The sequence below is a fragment of the Dreissena polymorpha genome, chromosome 3 (genome assembly GCF_020536995.1).
Source record: "Dreissena polymorpha isolate Duluth1 chromosome 3, UMN_Dpol_1.0, whole genome shotgun sequence".
NCBI lineage: Eukaryota > Metazoa > Mollusca > Bivalvia > Myida > Dreissenidae > Dreissena > Dreissena polymorpha.
In genome coordinates, this window is record NC_068357.1 from 85,613,097 (window position 1) to 85,638,702 (window position 25,606).

Sequence of the window (25,606 nt, forward strand, 5' to 3'; positions counted from 1 at the left end):
CCCTTCCAATACTGTAGCAAATCAAGATCGTCAACCCATTCATCATGAAATTGAAATCACAAAATTGACATCGTCCCCCGGCCCCAGTACAAAAATATAGTTGAAAACATTTCCCATTATTAGATCTACACCTGCAACTTTATTAAGGACTTTGACTTTAATACCTGTTAAATGTGTTTAAGAACAAAAAGGACAGAGACAAGTCTCTTTTGATGAGTTATAGACATTGAAATGAACAGTTTTTATTTTTTCCCCTAATATCTCTCTTTCGCACTCTTTTTTTCCCCTTTCACCCAGCGTCCAGCGTCTTCCCCTTTCTCTAAAAAAAACCCCTGACACTATAACTCTCTCTGAATATAAAATGAAATGCAGGACATGTTTTTATAAGTCTATAACTCTCGGTTTCTTAAATGAAATATTCACATTTTATGTACTAGAACTTTCACTACACATAGTTTGGATCAAGATCAATTCAAGCGCAGTCTGATCAGGATCCAAAGTGTTCGCTTAACATCTTTAGAAGTACTGACTGAATGACAATTATCAGGGTTTTTTTTTACTAAGAAAGTGACGCCGATATTCGGCGTCTTCCCCTACCAGAATTTTTCCCCTAAAAATACCATTTCCCCTCCAAAAATGTAATTTTTCACCAAAATATCATATTTTACCCTCAAAGAAATGTTTTTTTTCTTTTGGGAAGTCAACATTTATCCAATTTGTACCATGTACAACGATCTCGCTCTCTTTCTCTCTCTCCCGACGAACACTCAAATCTGGGAATCCCAGTGATTCTATATATAGCTTTTAACAGTGATTTTTTTTGCTCAAATTTACAGCCGAATTTCGGCTGCTTCCCAATCGCAAAAATACACGTTTTTTCCCAAAAATCTGACCAAAATTTTCCCCAAAAAAGCCCAACTTCCAAAAAAAAAAAAAAAAAAAAAATTTTTTTTTTTTTTTTTTTTTAAAGAAGTCTCATATAACTTAATTATGATTTCTTAAATCTAGGTCTCAACTTTATTTTTAAAACATCTTACAAGATATATAACTTGAATTTAGTCATTTTTGTCCATAAACCATTCCCAAACTTGCCACTTTTATTGATTAAAAAAAACACCAATTTGACCAGACTCCTTTTCTAGAAAACTCCCTGAACATGCACTTAAAAACAATATCACTTCTGTTACTTATAATCCTATTTATAATGCTTAATTTTTCCCAATTTCATGGTTTATCGCGCTATTTTTCCCAATTTCACGGTTTATCGCGCTAATTTTCCCAATTCAAATGGCACAGGCTGTAACAAATTAAAGCAAAAAAAATCACTGCTATATGTATATAGCGGCAGTTTTCCCTATTTGGCTATAGAGAAACCTTGTAAACACTCTAGAAGTCACAATTTTTGCCCAATCATCATGAAAGTTGGTAAAAACATTGGTTTTATTGATATCTCGGACGAGTTTGAAAATGGTCAGGATTGGTGAAGAAACATGGCCGCCAGTGGGCGGGGCATTTTAAACCAGGTTTTCAGAAGGAAAAAACTGGTTATTAGATTGGGGAATGCGGGCGGGCTGGATGGCTGGCTGGCGGGCGGGCGGAACAAGCTTGTCCGGGCCATAACTTTGTCGTTCATTGTCAGATTTTAAAATCATTTGGCACATTTTGTTCACCATTATTGGACGGTCGCGCGAAATAATTACGTCGATATCTCCAACGTCAAGGTCACACTTTGAGTTCAAAGATCAAAAATGGCCATAAACATCACATCTACATCATTTTTATGCCCCCCTTTGAAGACGAGGGGGTATATTGTTTTGCATATGTACTAGGTCTGTCGGTCCGTCGGTCTGTCGGTAGGTCCGTCCACCAGATGGTTTCCGGATGATATCTCAAGAACGCCTAGGCCTAGGATAATGAAACTTCATAGGTACATTGATCATGACTGGCAGGTGACCCCTATTGATTTTCAGTTCACTAGGTCAAAGGTCAAGGTCACAGTGACTCGAAACAGTAAAACGGTTTCAGGATAATTACTCAAGAATGCTTACGCCTAGGATCATGAAACTTCATAGGTACATTGATAATAACTGGCAGATGACCCCGATTGATTTTCAGGTCACTAGGTCAAGGTCACAGTGACTCGAAACAGTAAAATGGTTTCCGGATGATAACCCAAGAATGCTTACGCCTAGGATCATGAAACTTCATAGGTACATTGATAATGACTGGCAGATGACCCCTATTGATTTTCAGGTCACTAGGTCAAAGGTCAAGGTCACAGTGACTCAATATAGTAAAATGGTTTCTGGTCCCAAAACTTTAACCTTGGTTAAAGTTTGATAACTTTTTAGCTCAGCTGATTGCTCAGGTGAGCTTTTGTGACCAGTCTTTGTCCGTCGTATGTCCGTCCGTCCTTTTATTGATTAAAAAAACACCAATTTGACCAGACTCCTTTTCTAGAAAACTCCCTGAACATGCACTTAAAAACAATATCACTTCTGTTACTTATAATCCTATTAATAATGCTTAATTTTTCCCAATTTCATGGTTTATCGCGCTATTTTTCCCAATTTCACGGTTTATCGCGCTAATTTTCCCAATTCAAATGGCACAGGCTGTAACAAATTAAAGCAAAAAAAATCACTGTTTAAATTACCTCATGGAAACCGGGCAACTAATCGTATTAATCATGTGACTATTTTACTGGATTCCGGTCTTGCGCGAGAAGGGTGTATCGTTAATTAATTACCGGAAACCAGTCGAATTTTCATCCGGGTTATGTGAAAGCCAAGATATAAACGTTAAAACAGAAAAAAGTCTCACAAATGGCGTTCATACACGAACAAAATAAAACGTTCGGACTCATTTTTAAAAAAATGAATCATCAAAACCCGTTGAAACCCAGCAGGATTCGGAGGTACATGTAATCAAAATCGATTAATAATGTCGGATTATTGTGAAAGTGAAAGTAGACAATCGGCAGCTGCCGCACCTTTCCCTTCCAATACTGTAGCAGATCTAGATCGTCAACCCATTCATCATGAAACCGAAATCACAATATTGATATCGTTCCCCGGCCCAAGTTGAAAACATTTCCGATTATTAGATCTACCCCTGCAACTTTATTTAGGACTTTGACTTTAATATCATACTTGTTCATGTGTTTCAGAACAAAAAGGTCAGAGACATGCCTCTTTTTCTAAAAAAAAACTTGAAGTCTGTAGGTGAGTTATAGACATTGAAATGAACAGTGTTTATTTTTTCCCCAAATATGTCTCTTTCGCGCTCGTTTTTACCCAGCATCCAGCGTCTTCCCCTTTTTCTAAAAAAAAACCCCTGATTATGTTGAACATTTTGGATCCTGATCAGACTGCTCTTTTGGAGCCAAAATGGTCGCAATCGCCCTAAGGTCCAATTTCCTGTTACGTGGCTCATTTTTTTCTCATGATTGATACAAATTATCATGATATAATGCAAGTCTGGTGTATATTAAAGAGTATTTGTTAGAGTGCATATTCCACTCATGGATGAAAGTTACAAATGTGGTTGTTATTTAAAGCTATTAAACAATGTAAAAAAGTCTTTTTTATTTAAGTCAAATGCATGCTATATTTGTTATAAACATACATATGATATACACTCAACCTATATTTGTTATAAACATACATATGATATACACTCAACACAAGTTTAATGATCACTATAATACAATACACACCTGGCGTGTTTAACAGGTTTTTTTTTTCCACTTTTTGGGAAGATAGCCCGTGGCTTTGGAATTGGGAATTTTATCGGAATTTTCATGAAATTGGGAAAATTAATTCATTAGCCTTTTTTTTCCACACGAAAAGTCCACTAATTAGGGAGATACTGAATTTGATATAACACTTTATAATCATTAAAATTAAAAGAACAAAATCATAAAACACTTTGTTAGATGTAATTGAATTTAAATTGAGATAAAATACGCATAAGACACTTCTTTCTAAAAAAAAAAAAAAAAAATTTTTTTTTTTTTTTAAATTGGGAATTTTTTGCCACATTTTGGGAAAAAAGTATACTTTTTGGGATTGGGAACATAGCCGAATTTCGGCTATAAAATCGGGCCAAAAAAAAACCTGGTTTAATAGTCTCTATTGAAGCAATATAGTGTAATAACTGCGAAAGGTGCTTTTACCTATAAATATATATATAAAAATATGTTAACTATTATTATAAAAAGCTTCTACAACAGTGTAACTAGATATATTAAACACTTAAAGATTAATGCCAGTATACGTAGGTTACATTTTCAAAAATAAAAAAATAATCGGTTTAGACAGTTTTATTTTTTTGGTAGACTGCTCACTTTTCATGCTTTTGTTTTTATTCATCCCCCCCCCCTCCCCCCCCGCCCGACTCAATTTGTTTGAAAAATTTCCCGTAGAACAAATATTTAAAAAATGCTGGCCTAAAAGGGCTGAAACTTTCAATTTGTTCAATTACACTTTTGGACTCATTAGTGATTACTGAAAATCTGTCAAAATGTTCAAGTGGGAAAAATGTGAGAAACAATTTAAAGCAAGATGGACTTTGAACAGGCACGTCAAAGACAGACATGAAATTCAACATATTCATTGTTGTGTACAAGATTGCGATAGAAAATTTCTGAGACGCTACTATTTAGTCAACCATTTAACCTCAAAACATAACTTTTCCAAAACAGAAGCAAGAAGATTGGCTATAAGAGAGCATGTTCAGCCATCTCATAGGTCATTCCAATGAGGATGACATGTACATAATGGACGTCAGTGAAGTTGATTCAGTATTAGATTTGTTAGGAGAGCAGGATGAGGAGGAGAGATTAGTATAGATTTTCACTTATTTTTTAGGTTGTTTTACATTAACTTCTTCATTTCTACACCGAATTACTTCAAATTTATACTGAACATCTCTTATGACAATACGGTCAATCTCAACTATGCATGGCCCCATGATCAACCCTGGGGCACACCTAGGTCAAACATGCGGCGTGGGGATACGCGTCGGGTTCTGCTGCGCCATTTCTAGTTATAGTTTATATGTACTGGAATTTTAAAAGTATTTAAAATGAGTCAGAAAAGCAGAGTTTTCATTAATCAAAGCTATTGCTGAGTTAATTGAATTGGTTTGTGTTGTGGCAGAGACTCCAAGGACGGCGCCAGCACAGAGAGTGACCAGGGCCAAGTCTACCAGCAACCTGAAGACTCCTACCGGTATGGTAATCAGCATGCATAGTACATGTAAACATATATTGTTCTTGCTTTTAAAGTCTGTCAATGCAATCAGAAACAACAGTGTTTTAAACCAAGTTGTTATTTTTTTATTTGATTGAAAATTGCCAGGTGGACAGTCAGTGTCCCACTGGTGGTTTTCTACTCGTCACACAGTGGTTTTCCATTTGTTACACAGGTATGAAACATGTTGTCAATGGCCAAGACAATTCATTCATGAATCTTAATAGTTTTAATCAATATGTCCTACTGGAAACATGACATCCAACAAGAGCACTTGACCACAGAGCAGTCTAATTATCTCTCTTTGGAATAGGAACCAGAATGTGAAAATTATTGATTTTAATGTGTAGTAGACATTTTATTTTTTAATCTAAATTATTTTGCTTGCATCCGTTAAAAAGTGCTCACATTTTGAGAACGTGCTTGTGCTTATTTCCATTTAAGTAAAGCTTGCTACATAGTTTTGATACTTTTATTGATGTCATTTATGAATATTCTAAACACTCCAACATCACTTGACCTCTTTGGGACCTCGAACATACCTTCTAACAGACTTTTACTTATTTCGACGGTTCAAACTCTTGGTTAAAATTATGCATTAAGTCTTGCAGCAAAAGTGCTTCCGACATCGCTTTGGTACTTGCAGAGATCACAGTGCTCCAGCTAGGCCTAAATTTGAGGGCGCCCCGCCCTGCCCTCCCGAACCTCCGCCCTGCCCTTCTTAGGGCCCCCCCCTGCCCTTAAAATAAAAAAAAACATTTTTATTTTCATATAATTCATAAATCTCTTATTATATTACAAGTAAATAATTAATTTCTCATTGTACACATTATATTTAAATAGTTCAATAATAATGGGAATAATATATTATAGCAATTATTAATAACATATAAATTAACATGCAACAGGAAGCATTTCGGAAAAGCCCCCTGCTAGAAAGTGCCCTATGACAAAATACTGCGCGTCGAAAGTGCCCTTTTGACAAAAAAGCCCCCTACCCTTTTTAAATTCTAGCTGGAGCACTGGATCATGTCTTTGAAAGTTATCAATGCACACACTTTACTTGACCTCATTTTAACCCTTTCAGTGCGGGAACCGAAGGCCTTTGCAAACAGTTTGGATCCAGATGAGACGCCACATAACGTGGCGTCACATCTGGATCCAAACTGTTTGCTATTCTGATAGTATTCTTTGAAAAAAAATGAAGAAAATGCTTATTTTACAAATTCAGCAGACGACATTTTAGCAGACGACAAATTTCCCTGCATGCAAAGGGTTAACCTTGACATTTACCAACTTTTTGACTTGGACTGGTTCTCCAAATTCTAATAATTTGTAACTGGAAGTTGTCGCCGTAAATTCTTGTTCAGAATCTCGAAACACTTGATAGCACTTCTTGATCTTAGTTTTCAGTCATAACACATGTTTAAAAAAAGTCATTAACGGTTAATTACGTTTTTTAGGTTATAATAATTATAATTTATAACCTATTATTTCTTTATTTTAGCAGAAACTGCTTCACAAGAATCAATAGAGGTTGTAACAAAACCAGCTGTAACACCATTGCAAGGTAAGTTGAGCATTGTTTCAGAAAGTAATATAGTACTCCCAATAGCTCGGTTGATAGCAGAAGACTGTTGAGTCAGAGGATTGTCAATTAGATTCTCGGCCCGGCCATCTTACTTACTTGTGTGATGGGCATGGAATTACTGGGTTTCATACTTCCATTCTTCCCTACCCTTCATTCAGTTTGGGCAGTTATGACTTACTGTTATTCGTATGTGCACTTAGCACTGGCATACTACCTTTATAGGAAACGTGTGAGAAGATTTACTCATCACCACAATCATAATAAATCATATGGATTATTTTTAGTACACCCAAAAAATCCTCAATCGAACAAACGGATATAAAAATGCAATTTACCAAAGATTCACAATTGTCACAAGTATGAAAAATGAATTATGTCGAAAAATGATTTCTCTGTCAAAATGTCAATAAACCCCCCAAAACCAGAGCTGTATCAATATGTGTCTTGTTCTGAGAAAACTGGGCTTAATTCATGTGCGTAAAGTGTCGTCCCAGATTAGCCTGTGCAGTCCGCACAGGCTAATCAGGGACGACACTTTCCGCTGTAATGGTATTTTTAGTTTCAAGGAAGTCCCTCCTTACCGAAAATCAAGTTTAGGCGGAAAGTGTTGTCCCTGATTAGCCTGTGCGGACTGCACAGGCTAATCTGGGACGACACTTTACGCCACATGCATTAAGCCCAGTTTTATCAGAACATGACACATATACTCACTGTCTTCTTTTGAGCCTCATTTTGGGAAAACTGGGCTTAATGCATAAGCGTTGTTTCATCCCAGATTAGCCTGTGCAGTCTGCACCAACTAATCAGGGATTAGACTCTCCACTTGTATGGAATTCTTCCAGTAAAAGAGGGCTCTTGTAAATAAAAATCCAGTGTAGGCAATACATATAGGCTAATCTTGAACGACACTTTACTGAGTGCACGAAGCCCAGTTCTCACAGAGGGAGGATCTTTTAACTCTTTCAGTGCTGGAACCAAATTTTGAAGGCCTTTGCAAACAGTTTGGATCCAGATGAGACGCCACAGAACGTGGTGTCTCATCAGGATCCAAACTGTTTCCTTTTCTGATTCTTTGAAAAAAAATCGAAGAAAATGCTAATTATAAAATTCAGCAGACAACATTTTAGCAGACGACACATTTCTCAGCATGCAAAGGGTTAATGAACTTTGATACATTCTTCCACCAAAGCGATTGTCTTTTCCAGATGAGTTGAGCACGCCCAGTCCGCGAGTATTGAGGTCTGGAAAATGTGTCGATCAACCAGCTGTAGGTAAGAAAAACATGTTGTGTCCATTGCATGCTATGTTGTGTTCATCTTTTAGGGCAGGGTTCATTGTGTCAGTTTTTCAATCTGTCGTCTTAAATATAGACTACTGATCGATGATTGACCATTAAACTATTGTAGACCACCTAATGCCCTCTTTAATTGCAACTATTAAATCTGTGAAATGTATGTTTGCAATTGAGGGGAAAATTAGCAGATTAAGCTTAAATTCAAGTTCTATGAAAATCCCTTTTGTTATTAAAAAATTGCAGTGTTTTTTGTTTAAAATCAGGGCCGATTACGGGCCCCATTCCCAATGGAAAATAGTATATTTTCCCCGAAGGGGACCTCAAAAATCCAAATGACATTTTTATTTTTTTAGATCTCAACATTTAGGTCATCTCCCAACAAGCTCTACAAGTTTCACAACAGTAAAAATAATATGTCGCGTGCAAAGTGTAAAATCGTACTAATTATTCCATGAACAAGCATAATCACTTTACAGTTTAACCTTTGACAAAAAAGTAACTGGTTACTAGAGTTACGACACCTTAAGGGTTTCGCGGGATGGAATGAGTGGGGAGATGAAATAAAATTGAAAACCTATTTCTTTCTGTGCATTTGATGATGGTAGAAAAGTTCTCACAAAGATTTACTACACAATACATGATAATAACCATAACACTCGCAGACATTTTTATTTTTTCGAGGCCGTTCGATTAGCTACCTTAAAAAGTAGAACTTCATTTCCCATGGCTATATAATATTAAAAACGTGAAAAGAGCAACTGCAGTTTGTTGGACATCCCCATCTTAAGACAAAACACTGTCGACTAGCTTTAAGCACTTTTCTGTATCTACAAAATTCTGTGTATTTTATTGAAACATCATTATAGCTTTGCATAAGATAGTGTTGAATTTTAAATCGTTTCAGTAGGTTAACTGGTTAATCTTGCATCCCTTAAAAGAAGTCTTATAAACCAAATTCCAGTTGAGACAGAAAGTGTCATCCCTAATTAGCATGTGCAGACTGCACGGGCTGATCTGTAACATAAAGCCTGTTTTCTAAAGAGGCTCAATTGAATCTAGTGTTGAAGAAAGTCTTTACACAGTAACTCAATTTCTTATGTTTGTCATTCTAGAACCTGCCTCAGGTTCGGCCAAGGCCAAGCCATCAAACCTGTGCACAAATCTAGAAGAGTGGAGAAAGAAAACAGCCAACAGTAAAACAAACACAGTGTAAGTTCCAGGGCAGTCACCTTAAGGTCCCCACCTTTTCATTCTGTTAGATATGCTATATAACCATCAGCAATGAAAACCAAGTGATTTAAAAAAAAAATGGTCCGAGAGACCGACAAAAAATAATCATTTTCTATTCTAGTTCATAGACAAAAGCATGACGTAAATTTCAACAATATCAGCCCATTTCCATTAAGGGAAAATTTCTATACCGGTTTCAGGAGTATGAATAATAGTATATGTAAGTAAAATATCAGTTTTGATCGCATTAAAATACAATAAATCATATCAAAATTTGATATTAAGAATTCAAGTTCAGATAAACAAAATGAGATTTTCTTCGAATGGTTAGTAGACCGATTAGGACTGTTCTAGTTTGGGACAAGATACCTGCATTTATATTTAATTCTTAAAACCAATGGTATTCGAGGATTTTCACAAGTTTTCACGATTATAATATTTTCGAAGACAATACAGTGACTGAATTCAGGTGATTACAGTTTGTTTTGTTTTTTCAAATTTGTTTTGTTTGTATTGTTGGAAAATGTAGAACAGTTTGCTGCTAAAATATTACGAAGGTACCAAGCCTGGCAATACACGAAAATAAGCTCCAATGCAACTTGAGTCTTAACTAACACTTGTAAAATGTCATGAGTTGAAGTAAACTCAAAAGTAGTTAAGGAACGATCTAGTGGGAAATAGGAGGGAGCTGCACACTGCTCCCTCTTAGCTCGACTATTATATATGAAATATATATAGTGGAGCTTTCCTACTCACCCCGGCGTCGGCTTTGCCGTTCCCGTGTCTGTTTGCGTGCAAATGTTAAAGTTTGCGTACTTCCCCATATTTATAAAATATTTTCAATGTCCTTTAACATATTGCTTTCATATTTTGCATACTTGTTTACCATCATGACCCCAACCTATAAACAAGAGCAGACAACTGTATCAAGCATTTTTACAGAATTATGGCCGCTTTTATACTTAGAATATGCATATTATTGACAAATCTATGTTAAAGTTTGCGTACTACCCCAAATATTTCCTGTGTCCCTTGACATATTGCTTTCATATTTTGCATACTTGTTAAAAAATCATGACCCCAACCTATAAACAATAGCAGACAACTGTATCAAGCATTTTGACATAATTATTGCCCCTTTTATACTTAGAATATGCATATTATTGATAAATCTATGTTGAAGTTTGCGTACTACCCCAAATATTTCCTGTGTCCCTTGACATATTGCTTTCATATTTTGCATACTTGTTTACCAACATGACCCCAACCTATAAGAAAGAGCGGACAACTGTATCAAGCATTTTGACAGAAGTATGGCTCCTTTTATACTTAGAATATGCATATTATTGATAAATCTATGTTAAAGTTTGACAAAAAAACACTTACCTTACATACCACAATGCACTCTACCCAAATCATCCCCCACGCCCCCCCCCCCCCCCAAAAAAAATATTTTTCTTATTTTTGAAATGATCACACACCCACATTATACCCCCCCCCCCCCCCCCACACACACACACACAATTTTTTTTTCTTCTTATTTTTGAAAGATCATCTATTAAGGTTCATGGGGAGGATAAAATTTATTAAAACTTCGCTTTGGTTTTTCTTCACTCAATGTGGTACAATATGGTCAAACTATATATCATTTTAAAGCTAAAGACGGATAGAATAACATAAACACGTTTTTGACATTCAATATTTGTGTGCTTTATTCATATTTTGGTTTAAAACCAATACATTTTTACACTAATTTACAAAATCTCAATCTAAAGTTAGGAAGGATATGCACTACCTTAAGTTGAATAAATACAAAGCTATATACATATACAAGGTCAAGTTAGCAACATTTCACAGAAAATTATTGTCATAAAACAAATGAGTTTTTATTCAACTGCCTTTTTTGGATAAATTTTCCAAACAAAGTTCTAAAAATAACTAAAACGTAACTCCTTTTTAAAAATCCAGGTATGGTGGATAATAAGAGTCACAATTCTATTTCAAAGGCTTAACAATTTTGTTATTTACCTCTCAACCAAATTGCAAATTTAAACCATCTCAAATTGAAATAGATTGCAGACGACATATAAAATTGTAAAGGAATATAAAGAAATTGGCTAACCGATTGATTTTATATTTCGATTCCTTCTACCCATTTTGAAAGCGTGGCCCTCGCTGTGCTCCGTAGAAAAACGTGCAAAACAAATCGGTCGAAACCACGTGCAGTGGTGAGAAAACCGGGTATGTGTATACACATACCTGAGAAAACACAAACTTATTTTGACAGTTGGGTGGCAACTAGTAAAACAACTATTAACATTAATCTGCAAGAGATCCCACTCAATAACAGAAATGACCACGTAGAGATATCATCACTTACCCTATTTCAAATATTTTCCAGCTGAAAACTGTCCCCCACATGTCTTTTTTAGTTTATTTGTATTGTTTTTCTGGAGCCGAAGTGCATCTCACAGAATATCCACATAACTTCCGTTGTTTTCACTTTCGTTATTAAAAACTTTGCTTAAAACTTAAAAGAATTATTTCTCCTTTTAGATTGTTAAAGCGATGTGTTATTATATATTATCAATAGAATAGTATACCGTGATGAATTTAACGGTGTTACGTATCGATTTTTCTGTCAGTCTGTAAGCGTACTATTTTATGCGCAATAATATAAGTAAAGTGATTCGACAACAATTGTAAACATTGGTGAAATGCTTTTTACATAGTTATTTTTTTGAGTGTTTATGAGGTCTGATTGTGCAGTTTGCAAACATCAACGGAAAGATTACAATCCAATGCATTTGTCATCGTCAACCGTTTGGAATGTCAATTAGGCGATGAGTGAGTTTTTAGCATGTTTCTTTCTATTTTATTAATTTACAATTGGCTGCCCCCATGGTGATGAAATGACATGTGTTCGAGTTTTGATATTTCTAGATATGTAAACTTTTTTTACTATTTAAGCGTAACTTGCCCTCGTCAATGTAGATATTATTCACTAGTGCTATACTTTTCCACCGAAATACGTTAAATAAACATGATTTAGATTTTTGAAAATAATGTATATTTTAGTGTTAAAATCGCTTTTTATTTTGATTGATTTTGTGGATGGTATGATACGTTGATGTACAAGATTGGTAGCAGTTTGAAGGAAAACATCCTTTAAAGAATATATGTATACATTTTCAATGTGGCACTCTTCCTTTAGTCAAATTTGAGTTCAATGCTTTGGGTCCCACATTTTTCAAAATGAAGCCTCTACATGAACCTTAAATGATCACACAGCCACATTATACCACCCCCCCCCCCCCCCTTTCCATGATGGCTTACGTTGTACTGTCAAGCACTCGAATAGTCGAGCGCGTTGTCTTCTGACAGCTCTTGTTGGTTCCCCCTTCTGTCACATTGGGATGGTCAACAAAAAAACATTAATTTGTGTCTAAATTGACATTTTTAGCTCATCTTTTTTTTTGAAGAAAAAATTGTATGAGCTTTTGTCATCACCTTGGTGTCGGCATCGAGGTCTGCTAAGTATTGTGTTTAGGTCCACTTTTCTCATATAGTATCAAAGCTATTGCATTTAAACTTGGTACATTTACTAACTATCATACGGGAAATGGGAAGGCAAAGTTAGATAACTCTAGCATGCATTTTGACAGAATTATGTGCCCTTTTTATACTTAGAAAATTGAAAATTTTGTTAAGTTTTGTGTTTAGGTCCATTTTATTCCTTAAGTATCAAAGCTATTGCTTCATACTTGCAACACTTACTAACTATCATAAGGGGACTGTGCAGGCAAAGTTAGATAACTCTGACTGGCATTTTGACAGAATTATGTGCCCTTTTTATACTTAGAAAATTTGGTTAAGTTTTGTGTTTTGGTCCACTTTACTCCTAAAGTATCATAGATATTGCTTTCATACTTGGAACACTCGCAATCTATCATAAGAGGACTGAACAGGACAAGTTGCATAACTCTGGTTGTCATTTTGACAGAATAATGGCCCTTTTTTTGACTTGGTAACTTTGAATATATGATTAAATTTTGTGTTTAGATCCACTTTTCTCATATAGTATCAAAGCTATTGCATTTAAACTTGGTACATTTACTTACTATCATACGGGAAATGGGAAGGCAAAGTTAGATAACTCTGGCATGCATTTTGACAGAATTATGTGCCCTTTTTATACTTAGAAAATTGAAAATTTTGTTAAGTTTTGTGTTTAGGTCCATTTTATTCCTTAAGTATCAAAGCTATTGCTTCATACTTGCAACACTTACTTACTATCATAAGGGGACTGTGCAGGCAAAGTAAGATAACTCTGACTGGCATTTTGACAGAATTATGTGACCTTTTTATACTTAGAAAATTTGGTTAAGTTTTGTGTTTTGGTCCACTTTACTCCTAAAGTATCATAGATATTGCTTTCATACTTGGAACACTCGCAATCTATCATAAGAGGACTGAACAGGACAAGTTGCATAACTCTGGCTGTCATTTTGACAGAATAATGGCCCTTTTTTTGACTTGGTAACTTTGAATATATGATTAAATTTTGTGTTTAGATCCACTTTACTTCTAAAGTATCAAGGCTATTGCTTTCAAACTTCAAATACTTTCATGCTATCATGAGGGTACTGTACCTGGCAAGTTGAATTTTACCTTGACCTTTGAATGACCTTGACTCTCAAGGTCAAATTATTAAATTTAACTAAAATTGCCATAATCCTAGGGGCTAAGGTCAAGGTCACACATTGAGGTCAAAGGGCGTTGTCCATCCGTTCAGACAACTTTTGTGTGCAGAAGCATATTTGCGGGGGATATCAATTCAACGAATTTGCTTGTTCTCCTAATGTTTAATAACAATTAAAACTCCTGTGCTAAAAACCCTTAATAACATTCCTTTGACTTTAATATGGATAACCTGGTCTGGATAAAGCAAATTATGAAAAAAATGTCATTGTCTGGTACAAATTTGGACCCTGTTTTTATCCTTCACCTTTACCTTTTTGGATCCTAGATCTTTCCCTAAGTTGTTGAATGTGTATGTGATGATGTTACAATTATTTTATGTAATAATAATATTAGTTACATAATAAGAGGGCAAAATAAAGATATATTTAAACATAACAATAAAACATCTTAAAGCTACTCTCTTTTGTTGTTTTTCTGTTATAGTTTAGTTGGACTGACAGAAACTGATTCAGGCGTACAAATATTTCACTCAATCCGAATGACTGTCAAATTTTTTAAGATTTTGCGAACACTGGTTTAATGCATGTGCGTAGTGTTGCCCCATATTGGCCTGTGCACTAGTTTTTTATGCCCCCGGATCAAATGATCGGGGGTATATTGTTTTTGGCCTGTCTGTCTGTCATTCTGTCCCAAAACTTTAACCTTGGTTAAAGTCAAGGTTAAAGTTTTGCAATAACTTTTGCAATATTGAAGATAGCAACTTGATATTTGGCATGCATGTGTATCTCATGGAGCTGCACGTTTTAAGTGGTGAAAGGTCAAGGTCAAGATCATCCTTCAAGGTCAAAGGTCAAATATATGGCTTCAAAGCCCGTGCAGACTTCACAAGCTTTTATGGGATGACACTGTTTGCACATGTATTAAGCGCAGTTTTTCAATAGCTAGGCTCATTGCTTTATACAGATTACTGTCACATTTCAGTTCACAACCTTCAGAGAATGAACCCAAGCCTGCTTCGAAACGCCAGCACAGATCCCTGGACAGGTTTGCCGTTGTTACTGTTTCTAAACACTGAATGGCAAATGTCCTATTATCTTTGACTAGTATGTATTCTTAAACTATGAAATAAAATTGCTCAATGAATGAGTTTATGAATACATGTGTTCTAGTTATAAACATGTTAATTAACTTGTCATTTATGGAACTGGAACTTATGTTTTCAATCAATGACCTTTGCCCCCAATATAAAAATCACCCTTGGTAACTTCAATTATATTATTTAAAAGCTTTCCCAAGTTAAGATTTTACACGCTAATTTTTTCCGTAAGTAAAACTGAATCCCCTTCCGCAAGCCTAATAAAAACTCCTGCAAATGAGTTTCCACTTTTGAACCTCTTACTCAGAAGTAAAGTGAAAATAGTTTTATGCTAACAGCATTAAACCAGAACAACTTGCAAGTGACTTGCAGCCTGTTCAGGTTTTATAAAAATTTATGCTGTTTGCAGAGCATCACTATCTCAAGGTTGAAAATGAAGCCTTTAAGACTTGAATCTAGCAATAAAGGTTTTTAAAGGGACCTTTTTATGTTTTGGTACATTAAAGAAATTTAAAAAATAGTTTCAGATTTTATAAATTTTGTTGTAGCTATGATATTTGCGTGGGAACAGTAATACTGAACATATACTATTCTGTCAAATGTCCATCATATGCATCCTTTGAAGAATAAAAACCCTGAAAATTATAAAGCATAACAAACGCAAAATGATAAAAAATTTGGAGAGTTCTGTTGTTATCATTATGTATTTTTACATTATGAGGAATGCTTATATGAAGTATAAAATAGATTATGGTTTCTATCAGTGCAGACGGCAGAGCAGTCTTAGTGCTAGACTTTTAAAGGGATCTTTTCACGCTTTGGTAAATTGACAAAATTGAAAAAAGTTGTTTCAGATTCGCAAATTTTCGTTTTAGTTATGATATTTGTACCTAAAAATTATAAAGCGTTGCAACGCGAAACGATTGAATAATTTGGAGAGTTCTGTTTTTGTCGTTAAATTCTGTGAAACTACGAAGATTGCTTATATAACGTATAAAATACGTCAAGTAAGTGTACTCGGCGGAATAGCTCAGTAGGCTAAAGCGTTTTTACTTCAGGACTCTGGCAGGACTCCAGGGGTCACTGGTTCGAAACCTGGTCCGGGCAATGTTCTTTTTCTTTTTTAAATTTTATTCTTGATTTTTTACTGGAGCTTTTACGATCCAATGTTTACATTTATCGATATAAAGCATTTAATGAATAAGTTAAAAAATGCCAAAATCTGTGAAAAGGCACCTTTAATCCAAGGATCAGTGGTTCAAGTCTAGTTGGGAATTACTTTTTATGTCCCCGAAAGGTGGCATATAGTTTTTGAACTGTCCGTCTGTCCGTCCATCAGTCAGACTGTCTGTCCGTCCGAAAACTTAAACATTGGTCATAACATTTGCAGAGGGGGGCATTGTGTTTCTGACAAACACGTCTCTTGTTTTCTTTCTTTAATTTTATTCTTGTTTAATACTGAAGCTTTTTAGTTCAAATGTTCACATTTATCAATTTAAAGCTTTCAATGACACATTTCATAATGTCAAAATCTGTGAAAAGGTCCCTTTAATTGATTATTTTTTTTAATAGACCACAATCAGGTCAAAATGTGTAGCCGAGTGGGCAAGGGTTAACCACAAATTATAATTTATGAAATAATTGTTATCAATCTCTTTTCAGGTCAGCATCAGTAAAGAAGCCTAGGACGGAGGTGGAACAACGCAGGTCAGGGGTCACAGGGGTCAAGTCAAGCGGGGTACAGCGAAGCAGCTCCTTCAACCGGTCCGGTCACAACCAGTCCACAGACTCTGGCTCCGGGCCACAGATCAGGCACACCCGTGGGCTCTCAGGGGACAGGAGGGAGGGGTCTGGCAGTGCTGCCAAGAAACCGGACAGCGAGAAGGGCAAAGCGGGCGGCATGACCATACCATCCACGCCTTCCTTCATGAAGTAGGTGCTCTTGCTTGTTACTTGCAATTGCCTACCTCTGGGCTTCTGGGAGGGAGGTATGCTTATATTTTTGGAGGGGGTATTTTTTATGTCCCCCGTCACTATAGTGGGGGACATATTGTATTTGCCCAGTCTGTTGGTTTGTTTGCTCCAACTTTAACATTTTGCCATAACTTTTGCAATATTGAAGATAGCAACTTCATATTTGGCCTGCATGTGTATCTCATGGACCTGCACATTTTGAGTGGTGAAAGGTCAAGGGTCAACAACAAAAAAAAATCAAAGCGGCACAGAAGGGGACATAGTGTTTCTGACAGACACATTTCTTGTTTATATAACACCCCCTGGGTGCATAATTGTACCATGTGAAATTGAAATTAAAAGGCAAACAGTAATTTTTTGCAACAATGGGGCGATATATGCCTGTGTAAGATTGCCTAATTCTAAATGTTTGTTTATAAAAACCAACACAATTACATTTCATTTTAACCTTCTGAAGGCAGGTATCTAGTCAATTCAGTAAATATATTAATCCAAATCACAATAAGTATTTATCCAGATGACAATGACTGAATTGAAATAAGCTAATGGAAATCTTTATTAAATTAAATTAATCCTGAAAAAAGGCCTTTAATATAATTAAATAGGAAAGATTTTGTTGAGTTGTTAAGAAACAGTAAAACCATTCTTATTTTTGGTCAACAAATACTGTTATTATTTTAAAGTGTAAAACTGTTTCTTAAAGATTAAGTAATAGGTTGATTACGTTACATTATTTTTACTAGATATTATATATATCAGTCTTCGAATAAAAAGCAATTTTGGGAAGAATTCTTACAATATTACTTGAGGCAAAAGTAACATTCCCAGCCCTATATGAAACAGAACAACTGAGCAGGCCTGATTCAAAATTGACCCATGTTATTGGGCTTATAACGATCATATGGGTATTGTATCATAAGCTTTGTACTTTGCTCAAGAGGGAAGGGTTGACAGCTGAACCATTATGGTGAAATAAATGATTTAATAAATAGATTAAATTTCTTTGTGAAACACTTGTGATGAATGTTACATGGCATATACATGTAATTTACACATTTGCCATTGAATATTTGCTAGAATGTGTTAAAAAAATTAAACAGATGTTTATAATTTTGGTTTTTGACCAATCTAGAGGAACAGAAGGTGGACACAAAATAAGTACAGCACCTTGCTTTTTCACTCTAGAATAAGATATTTTATGTAGTGTTACATAAACCTCTTCTGATCTGATCTTCCAGAAGAAAGCCCATGAAGAGTGCTGCGGCATCACAGATCAAGCCGGCTGAGGAGCGAGAACTAGAAAAAGTCGCCTTCTATCGCAAGGAGCTGGCGCGGAAACGAAAAATTGCAGAGGAATCATGCAAGATTGCACTGGCTGGGAAGGGACCCACGGCTCCAGTGGCCCCTAAACATATGACAAAGCCAGAGGAGTTCAAGTTTGAGACGGACGCCAGAATCAAGGCACCACACCCCCCACCCACTGTGGAGGAAGTGAAGGATTTTGCCAGCTGTCTACGATCTGATACGGGCAAGCAGGTAGGTGGGATTGTTGGCATGGAATGTTTTTTCGAATTCGTCCAAAAAAGATACACATGTTAATTAATAGTGGGAGAAACTGTTCAGCTGGCTGGCCTTCGAAGATTAATCCAGGAGTATGTACTGCAAATTGTGCACGAATTCTAAGAGACAGGAGACTTTATTAACTGATGAAATTGAATTAATAAAAACAACAACCAACAAGTTAACTGATACAAGCATGGTTTGATTGTTTAATGGACCACAAAAGCATCAAAATGCTTATTTGAGAGGCTTATGGTAAATGTAGATGGAAAGTGCTGTTTTTTCAAACCCACGCATGCATTTCCAGGCCCCCGGTCCTATGAAGGCAGGCCCCACTATTCCCGAGCCCTTCAAGCTTTCGTCTGGCCAGCAGCGTAAACGTAAACTGCCTGACCTTGATGAGAAGCAGGCAGAGAAGTACGAGACCATGGCTGAAAAACTGGCCGCCTTCACCAAAACACCGGATAGGTTCAGGTCACGGCCCAAAGGTACGCGACCATATCTCTTTTAACCCTTTACCACTCAGATATGTATTTTTACGCATTAATTACAGACTTTACTTACTAAATTCAAGTTTTAAAGGCTTCATTTCCAACCCTTAGATACTGATAAGCAGCAAACGGCTGCAAACCGCATAAAATCTGAACAGACAGCCAGTTTCTCGCAGCCTGTTCTGATTTTATGCTGTTTCCACATTTTAACTTTGCTTCTGAGTGGGAAAGGGTTAAGAGAGAAGATTCAGCTTTAAAAAAACTTAAGTGTCCCAGAGTTTATGATTAACTTGTGTTAAAGTTTTTCTGCACTAAAGAGTTGAAGTAACTGTTAAAAAATGGTCCCATAGATCAGCCCTTCCGTTAGTGGACGTCCAGGCGTAAATTACGCCTGAAAACAGCAGTCGTACGTCCATTATATAAATGGTGGAAGTCCCTTGGACGTCCAATAATCTGCATGTACGCTATTTTCTAATACACAACACGTACAAATGTCAACAGTAAATCGGGTTATTCAGACCGTTAACTCCGCCCAAGAGCTACTGTTTTCAATGAATTTCTCAGCGAGTGGCCAATATTGATTTTTCCAGCTGTCAATCAAAGTCTTCTTGGTAAGCGCATCAGCCAATCAGCGTTCAGGCAGCCGAATACACGCCGACCCCACATGAAGCTGTATACAATACGACCTCTGCGTTACGAAGTTTTTATTCAGCAATCAAATATTTGAGTCCACGCTTTCCCTGAGGAAGAATTACGTGACATTGTACATAAAGTCTTATTTTAGCATGATTTTCATCTGTACACGAAATACACGAGAAATATTTATTTGTTGCTAGAATTTTTCGTAACTTTCCGTGAATAATAAAATCCTGAATTTTTCGGATAACACGTTTGATTATACGCATTTGAAAATAAGCAGTCTGCAAAATAAATCCATCGCCTGATCGCCAATGCGGTTAAATCTCGGCTCTGGCGATAGCAAAAATCTGAAAAGACAGTTTGGAAATACCTACAATTAATCAATTCACGAAAATTCTTTCGCATGCGCGATCATATGAGAACGAATTTGGCATTTTGAAAATGTTCGTTCGGTACCGATTTTCCCCGGTATTTTATTTATTTATTTCCAATTTGTTAGCAGATGGTACGGGCATAAACTGCAATTGACGAAAGATCTTCGCTAGTTTCCAAAAATCTTAAGTCAAATGTCCGCCATCTTGAAATATTTTAAGTGTCGATTAGCAAAATAAAGTAGTGCTAAAGCATATTGTAAAGCAATATGTTAACCAAATTATATATTGATTACGTATTTAATGAGTAATTGGTTTTCATTTTCTGCAGTCAAACGATATGCACATGTGCAAAACACGTACATTTTTTTTTTCGGACAGTCGTTTTAATGTCATAAATACTGACCTGTTATCGTATGCTTATACTTTCCAAGGGAAAATAACTCATCCGGAATTTTAACTGGGAATCCGCCACCTCAATACCGTAATACAGGCCAGGTTAAACATAGTGCAATGCAACCTAGCCAAAAATCGGTAACCAACCCTCAATATTCTTTCCGGATCAACCAGGTGTATACGTGTCTTTTACGGCTCTGAATTTAAATATTGTTTTTCACTTGGTTGATTGGGGTTTTGAATAGATAAATTGTGTTATTTATCTTTTTATGTCTCATTCGGATTAATTTGTGTGGATTTAATGGATTTTGTTTCATTTGTAAAAGGTAAGCCATGCTTGTTTTTATCGAACAATGGTTTATTTCTACCATGCTGGGTGTTTTTTAGGCGCGAACGACCACGTGCAAAACGTGCTCTTCTAATACATTGCTAGAACGTGCAAAGCATGTTCTTCTAATGTGTTACGAGATCGTGCAAAGCGTGTTCTTCTATTGACAGATTGTTTATCATTTGCCATTGTGTGCAATAATGATGTTAACGTTCCGTATGACAATCTAATTGATCGTCATTTTATTTTTCATCTGTTTTGAATTAAACTTTTGTTTAATTTATGATCTACGGCAGTATTATTATAATTTTCATTATGGTCAAATAATGATTTTATGTGCCGTATGATAATCTGGTCTGTGACCAGTTTATGGTTGAATATGCTTTGCCCTTGTTTTTCATATATTCGACTACATGATGGTCGCAGAAACAAGAGTGGATAAATACCCGGTGACTTCGCAGATCATGGATGATAATTGCAGTATCAGTCACCGTGTATCGGGCACGATCGCGACCGTACTATGCTAAGTCTCTTAGACAGTCGGTCAACATCAGACCATATGGCGACACCCGTCAGCCGGTCTTTGCCCAATGGCATTGGTTAAGGACATCGACCAATGCCGGACCATTTGGCATCCGCCATACGGTCATTATCCGGTGACAACACTGGTCATGATATGACCGGTACGTCACCGGGGACGTTGATCACGGACCATTGATCGACGTCTGACCGGCCGGTCATGTCACCGGTCCGGTCATTGATCACCGGTCCGGTCATGTCACCGGTCCGGTCACCAGTCATGTCACCGGTCCGGTCATTGATCACCGCTCCGGTCAACAGTCATCAGTTAGGCCTGCCACCGATAACACCAGTCACCGGTCAAGAAGAAGAACTCGGTCTTCTTCATTGAATTATTCTCCTATTCATCGTTGAATACATCATCTTCATCAAGGATTAGACATCGGACACGCTCTTCTTCGTCAAGCAGTTCTCATCGTCGCGGCTCTCGTAAGCGATCACGTCGTCACTCACGGAGACGTTATTCTAGAAGATCTCGGTCTCATCGCAGCCGATCCACATCTCGGCCGATCCAGATCTCGACATCGCAGGAAACGAGTACATCGTCAACCTTCACGTAGACATCAGCGGACTGCATTGAGCACCACTGGATAGTTATCGAACATACCTCTCCTTCATTGAGCAGTTCTCGGCGTTGATACGCTCGTAAGCGATCATGTCAATGCTCACGGAGACAATATTGTAGAAGACAATATTTCCAGCGTAGCCGAACAATATTTCGGCATCGAAGTTATATGGATGTCGCCACTTCTCACGTAGGCGTTAATGAACCTACTGGTCATATCGACGTTCTCCATTTTATTCCTTTAGGAATATCATGTCTCCATTCCACGTGTGATGGTTCTTCTTATGGCATCCACACATGTTGCAGTCACCGAGCCGTATTTGTATACGAACACTTGTTCGTTTAACATTCAGGCTTCGGGATAAGCTGTTCTTTTCTCCACTACGACTACAAGGACACCTATGCCTATTAATACTGATAATCTACCGTTGTTTTCCGGTTAACATTATCAGATGACTTCGTGGATGGTCATTCTTCTGCACCAGATATTTCCATTCTGACGCAGTTATATTATACCGGTCCCGATCACCGGACATCGGTCACCATTCATCGGTCATATCACCGATCACTGATCACCGGTCAGAATAAGTGATGTCTCATCGCCATCGGATTGGATTTTTTGGCATGATCTTCTTTTCCGAGCAGTGCTTGACATTGATAACAGACCATATGGATTCCACCATTTTTCGGTCTTTAACTGGTAACGTCACCGGTCATATTATGACTGGTCCGTTCACCGGGCTACAGTTACCGGTCATTGACCGGTCCGGTTCGGTCACCACTTACCAATTACCGGTATTCCACTGTGTTTTCATCGGTCAATTTTTAGTATCACGGGTATTGTCTACATTACATAGTTGTATACCCCTGGCTATGATTGTATTGAATACTATATTTTATGGATTCAACAATCTACATGACTTTTTGTGTTTTTCAATACTGATGTTCTACTGGCGACGGTTACCAAATCATGCTATATCTGTTATTTGTACTTCTATCTCAACCGGCTACATGCAGACTACTGGTCTTGCAGATAGATCGGCTGAAGTGAACTCGGAGACTAGCATTTAGGTCGAACATTACTATTTGACCTCTATTAATTTATGTTCGAGACCCGAAGGATGAATTGTTTTAACGGCCTTTACCTGTCGGCTACAGACTTTGCAGTCAGTGTCACGGAACAGTTGGGACACATTAATGACGCTAGCAGGATTAGCAAGACGACATTTGTATCGACTTCTGCTTTTCTATTGCTCCTACGGCAGTGCATATTTTCAAGCTACTGGAATCAACAAGAGTTCTGATACATAGGATTGCCTATCAGATTGACCGCATAGCGGCTACAGTCTTGTAGATGGCTTAGGACCTATTGAACTCAGATCTTAGATCCTAGGATCTGGAGGGACCTCATCTTAAAGTTATTCTTCTATTACACTTCTGGCCATAACAGGCCGTCTTCCTATAACTGGTCGTATTCCTTTCGGAATTCGTCCCGGTAAGAAGTCTTGAAGTAAATGGATTAATCAAGTCAGAATTTAAGACTTCCATGCATTCTACCGGCAAGCGTGGACCCGCTTAAGGTTACCCCTAGGGTTTTCACCTTTTTCTGCCATCACACCTCCGATTCCGGAGGTACCACTATCAATCATATTTCCGTACTTCGCAAATCGATGACTTCGCGACCTGTATTATCCAGGATTTTAAAGGCGCCTGTTATTGGTTCAAGAAGAGGCTATATTCTGTAGATAGGTCATAAACTTATAAGTGTTAAACACTGTCCTATTCTACCAATTTTCAAGTGTGTTTGGAGTGGGAAAGTTCGGCTTGCCGTGGTTTCTTTGCCCACCCATCCTTGACAAATGGTTCCGGTCACCGGTCGGTATTAACTGGTCCGGTCACCGGTCCTTCTGCTGAGACGTCTTTTCTTACGTCCGTTTCAGCTTTATTTATAAGATAATTGTATTAATCTCGGGATTATTTAATGACACAGATTTCCATCTTTTTGTCATTATTTACCACTATTCAGTGGTGTCTAGACTAGAAGATTATCTTGGCAAGAATATAGTTTATTCTACCACAACCTTCCTTACATCTTATACAGATGTGAGCAGAGAAGGTTATGGACGATCACATAGAACAACGTATCTTGATTTTCTCAATTATGTGGTATCCTAACAAATATCACCTGCACATCTACATCTTGAAAAGCGAAAATTCTTTTTAGCTGTTTTTCATTTACAACACATTTTCACGATTCCTTTGTGATGGTTTCAACTATCACACATCGGTCGTGGTTTACTTACAGACACGGAGGTGATCATATTATCACTCCTTGTAACTGGAAATCAGAAACTTATTCGTTCTTTGCAAGGACAACAAATTTTCTCTATCGTCTTTCTCATACCAGTTCGTCTCAACGCCCTGTTGGACGTTTTGTCGTGCAGTTCTTTCTTTCGAATTATTTTTCCGTTGGGTTCAATAATGTAATTGCGCATGCGCGGCAGTGAAGTTGCAGACGAGTTGCATGGTGTACATAGTATATCAAAGAATGTTGTTTATCATCAAACGCTAGTTATTAGCGTTATGCGATCGTATATCGCAGTGTATACCGGTATGCTGAACAACGTCAATAATGCAGTTCACAGAAATCGATCCAGCAGGGTGTGCGATTGTTATACATTCGTCCATTGACATAAACTGGAATATCTTGCCTTCATGGTGAGCTTTTGCAATAACTGAGTTTTTGCCATAATTTCATGAAATATACTTAATGAACCATGGGATTATGGTTCTACGACTTTTTAAGTCTCCTGTACAATTATTTTCAGGAAACTTCTTCACAGGTCAAATATCATATCTCAGAGAGACATATTTTTACTGATCCAAACATGTGCCACTACATGTCTGGCCATTAATAACTTTTAGTTATCTCTACAGAAGAACGTTTTTCTGTTAGAGTTTCAATCCTTGTTACTTGTGCAAGGATAATTCCATCAAAACTGTATAAAGGTTCTATGGAAATTCATTTTTTTACTGGGTATTTGAGAGCATAGTTATTACAGTCCGTTGCCCTGTTCCGACGTTTCACCGGTTCCGATGGAGTCCAAATGTTTTTCCGGTAAATAGCGGCGGCCACAAATCGAAAGTGGTTTAGTTTTATTCGCACACGTGCCATTGTTGAACAAGCAGTACATGATCGATGAAATCTTTATCCTAGGTAACAAAATCCCAACATACTTTATGGCAGGTTTACTTGTTTTTGCTTAGTGGAGAATCGGGAAAATGGCGTTTTGAATGAGTTTCATGTCAAATTTTTCTTAGGCATGGCAGGTAAAATTTTATAGTGCAGAAGTTATTGCACAGGTACAGACAACATATGTTAAAAATATGATGTAAATCAATATATGTTTTCTGAATGAAATTATAACAAAATTAAATGGATAACTTTTGACCAGTTCTGATGGATTTGAAGTTTAATTGAGTGATGGGTGTCCTTAGGGGCAATTAGCAAATTCCTGCAATTTTACAATTTA

At 36.9% G+C, this 25,606-nt stretch overlaps 1 protein-coding gene across 1 annotated transcript in view; it reads left to right on the forward strand.

Annotated features, from left to right (window-relative positions):
* LOC127872376 (targeting protein for Xklp2 homolog) overlaps positions 1–25,606 on the forward strand; it is a 46,356-nt gene that overhangs the window by 2,660 nt on the left and 18,090 nt on the right. The window contains exons 3-10 of the mRNA XM_052415708.1: positions 5,163–5,234; positions 6,763–6,825; positions 8,052–8,117; positions 9,253–9,349; positions 15,056–15,118; positions 16,833–17,102; positions 18,383–18,680; positions 19,012–19,192. Coding sequence (XP_052271668.1) covers positions 5,163–5,234; positions 6,763–6,825; positions 8,052–8,117; positions 9,253–9,349; positions 15,056–15,118; positions 16,833–17,102; positions 18,383–18,680; positions 19,012–19,192 — 1,110 coding nt within the window. The remainder of the gene's footprint in view (positions 1–5,162; positions 5,235–6,762; positions 6,826–8,051; positions 8,118–9,252; positions 9,350–15,055; positions 15,119–16,832; positions 17,103–18,382; positions 18,681–19,011; positions 19,193–25,606) is intronic.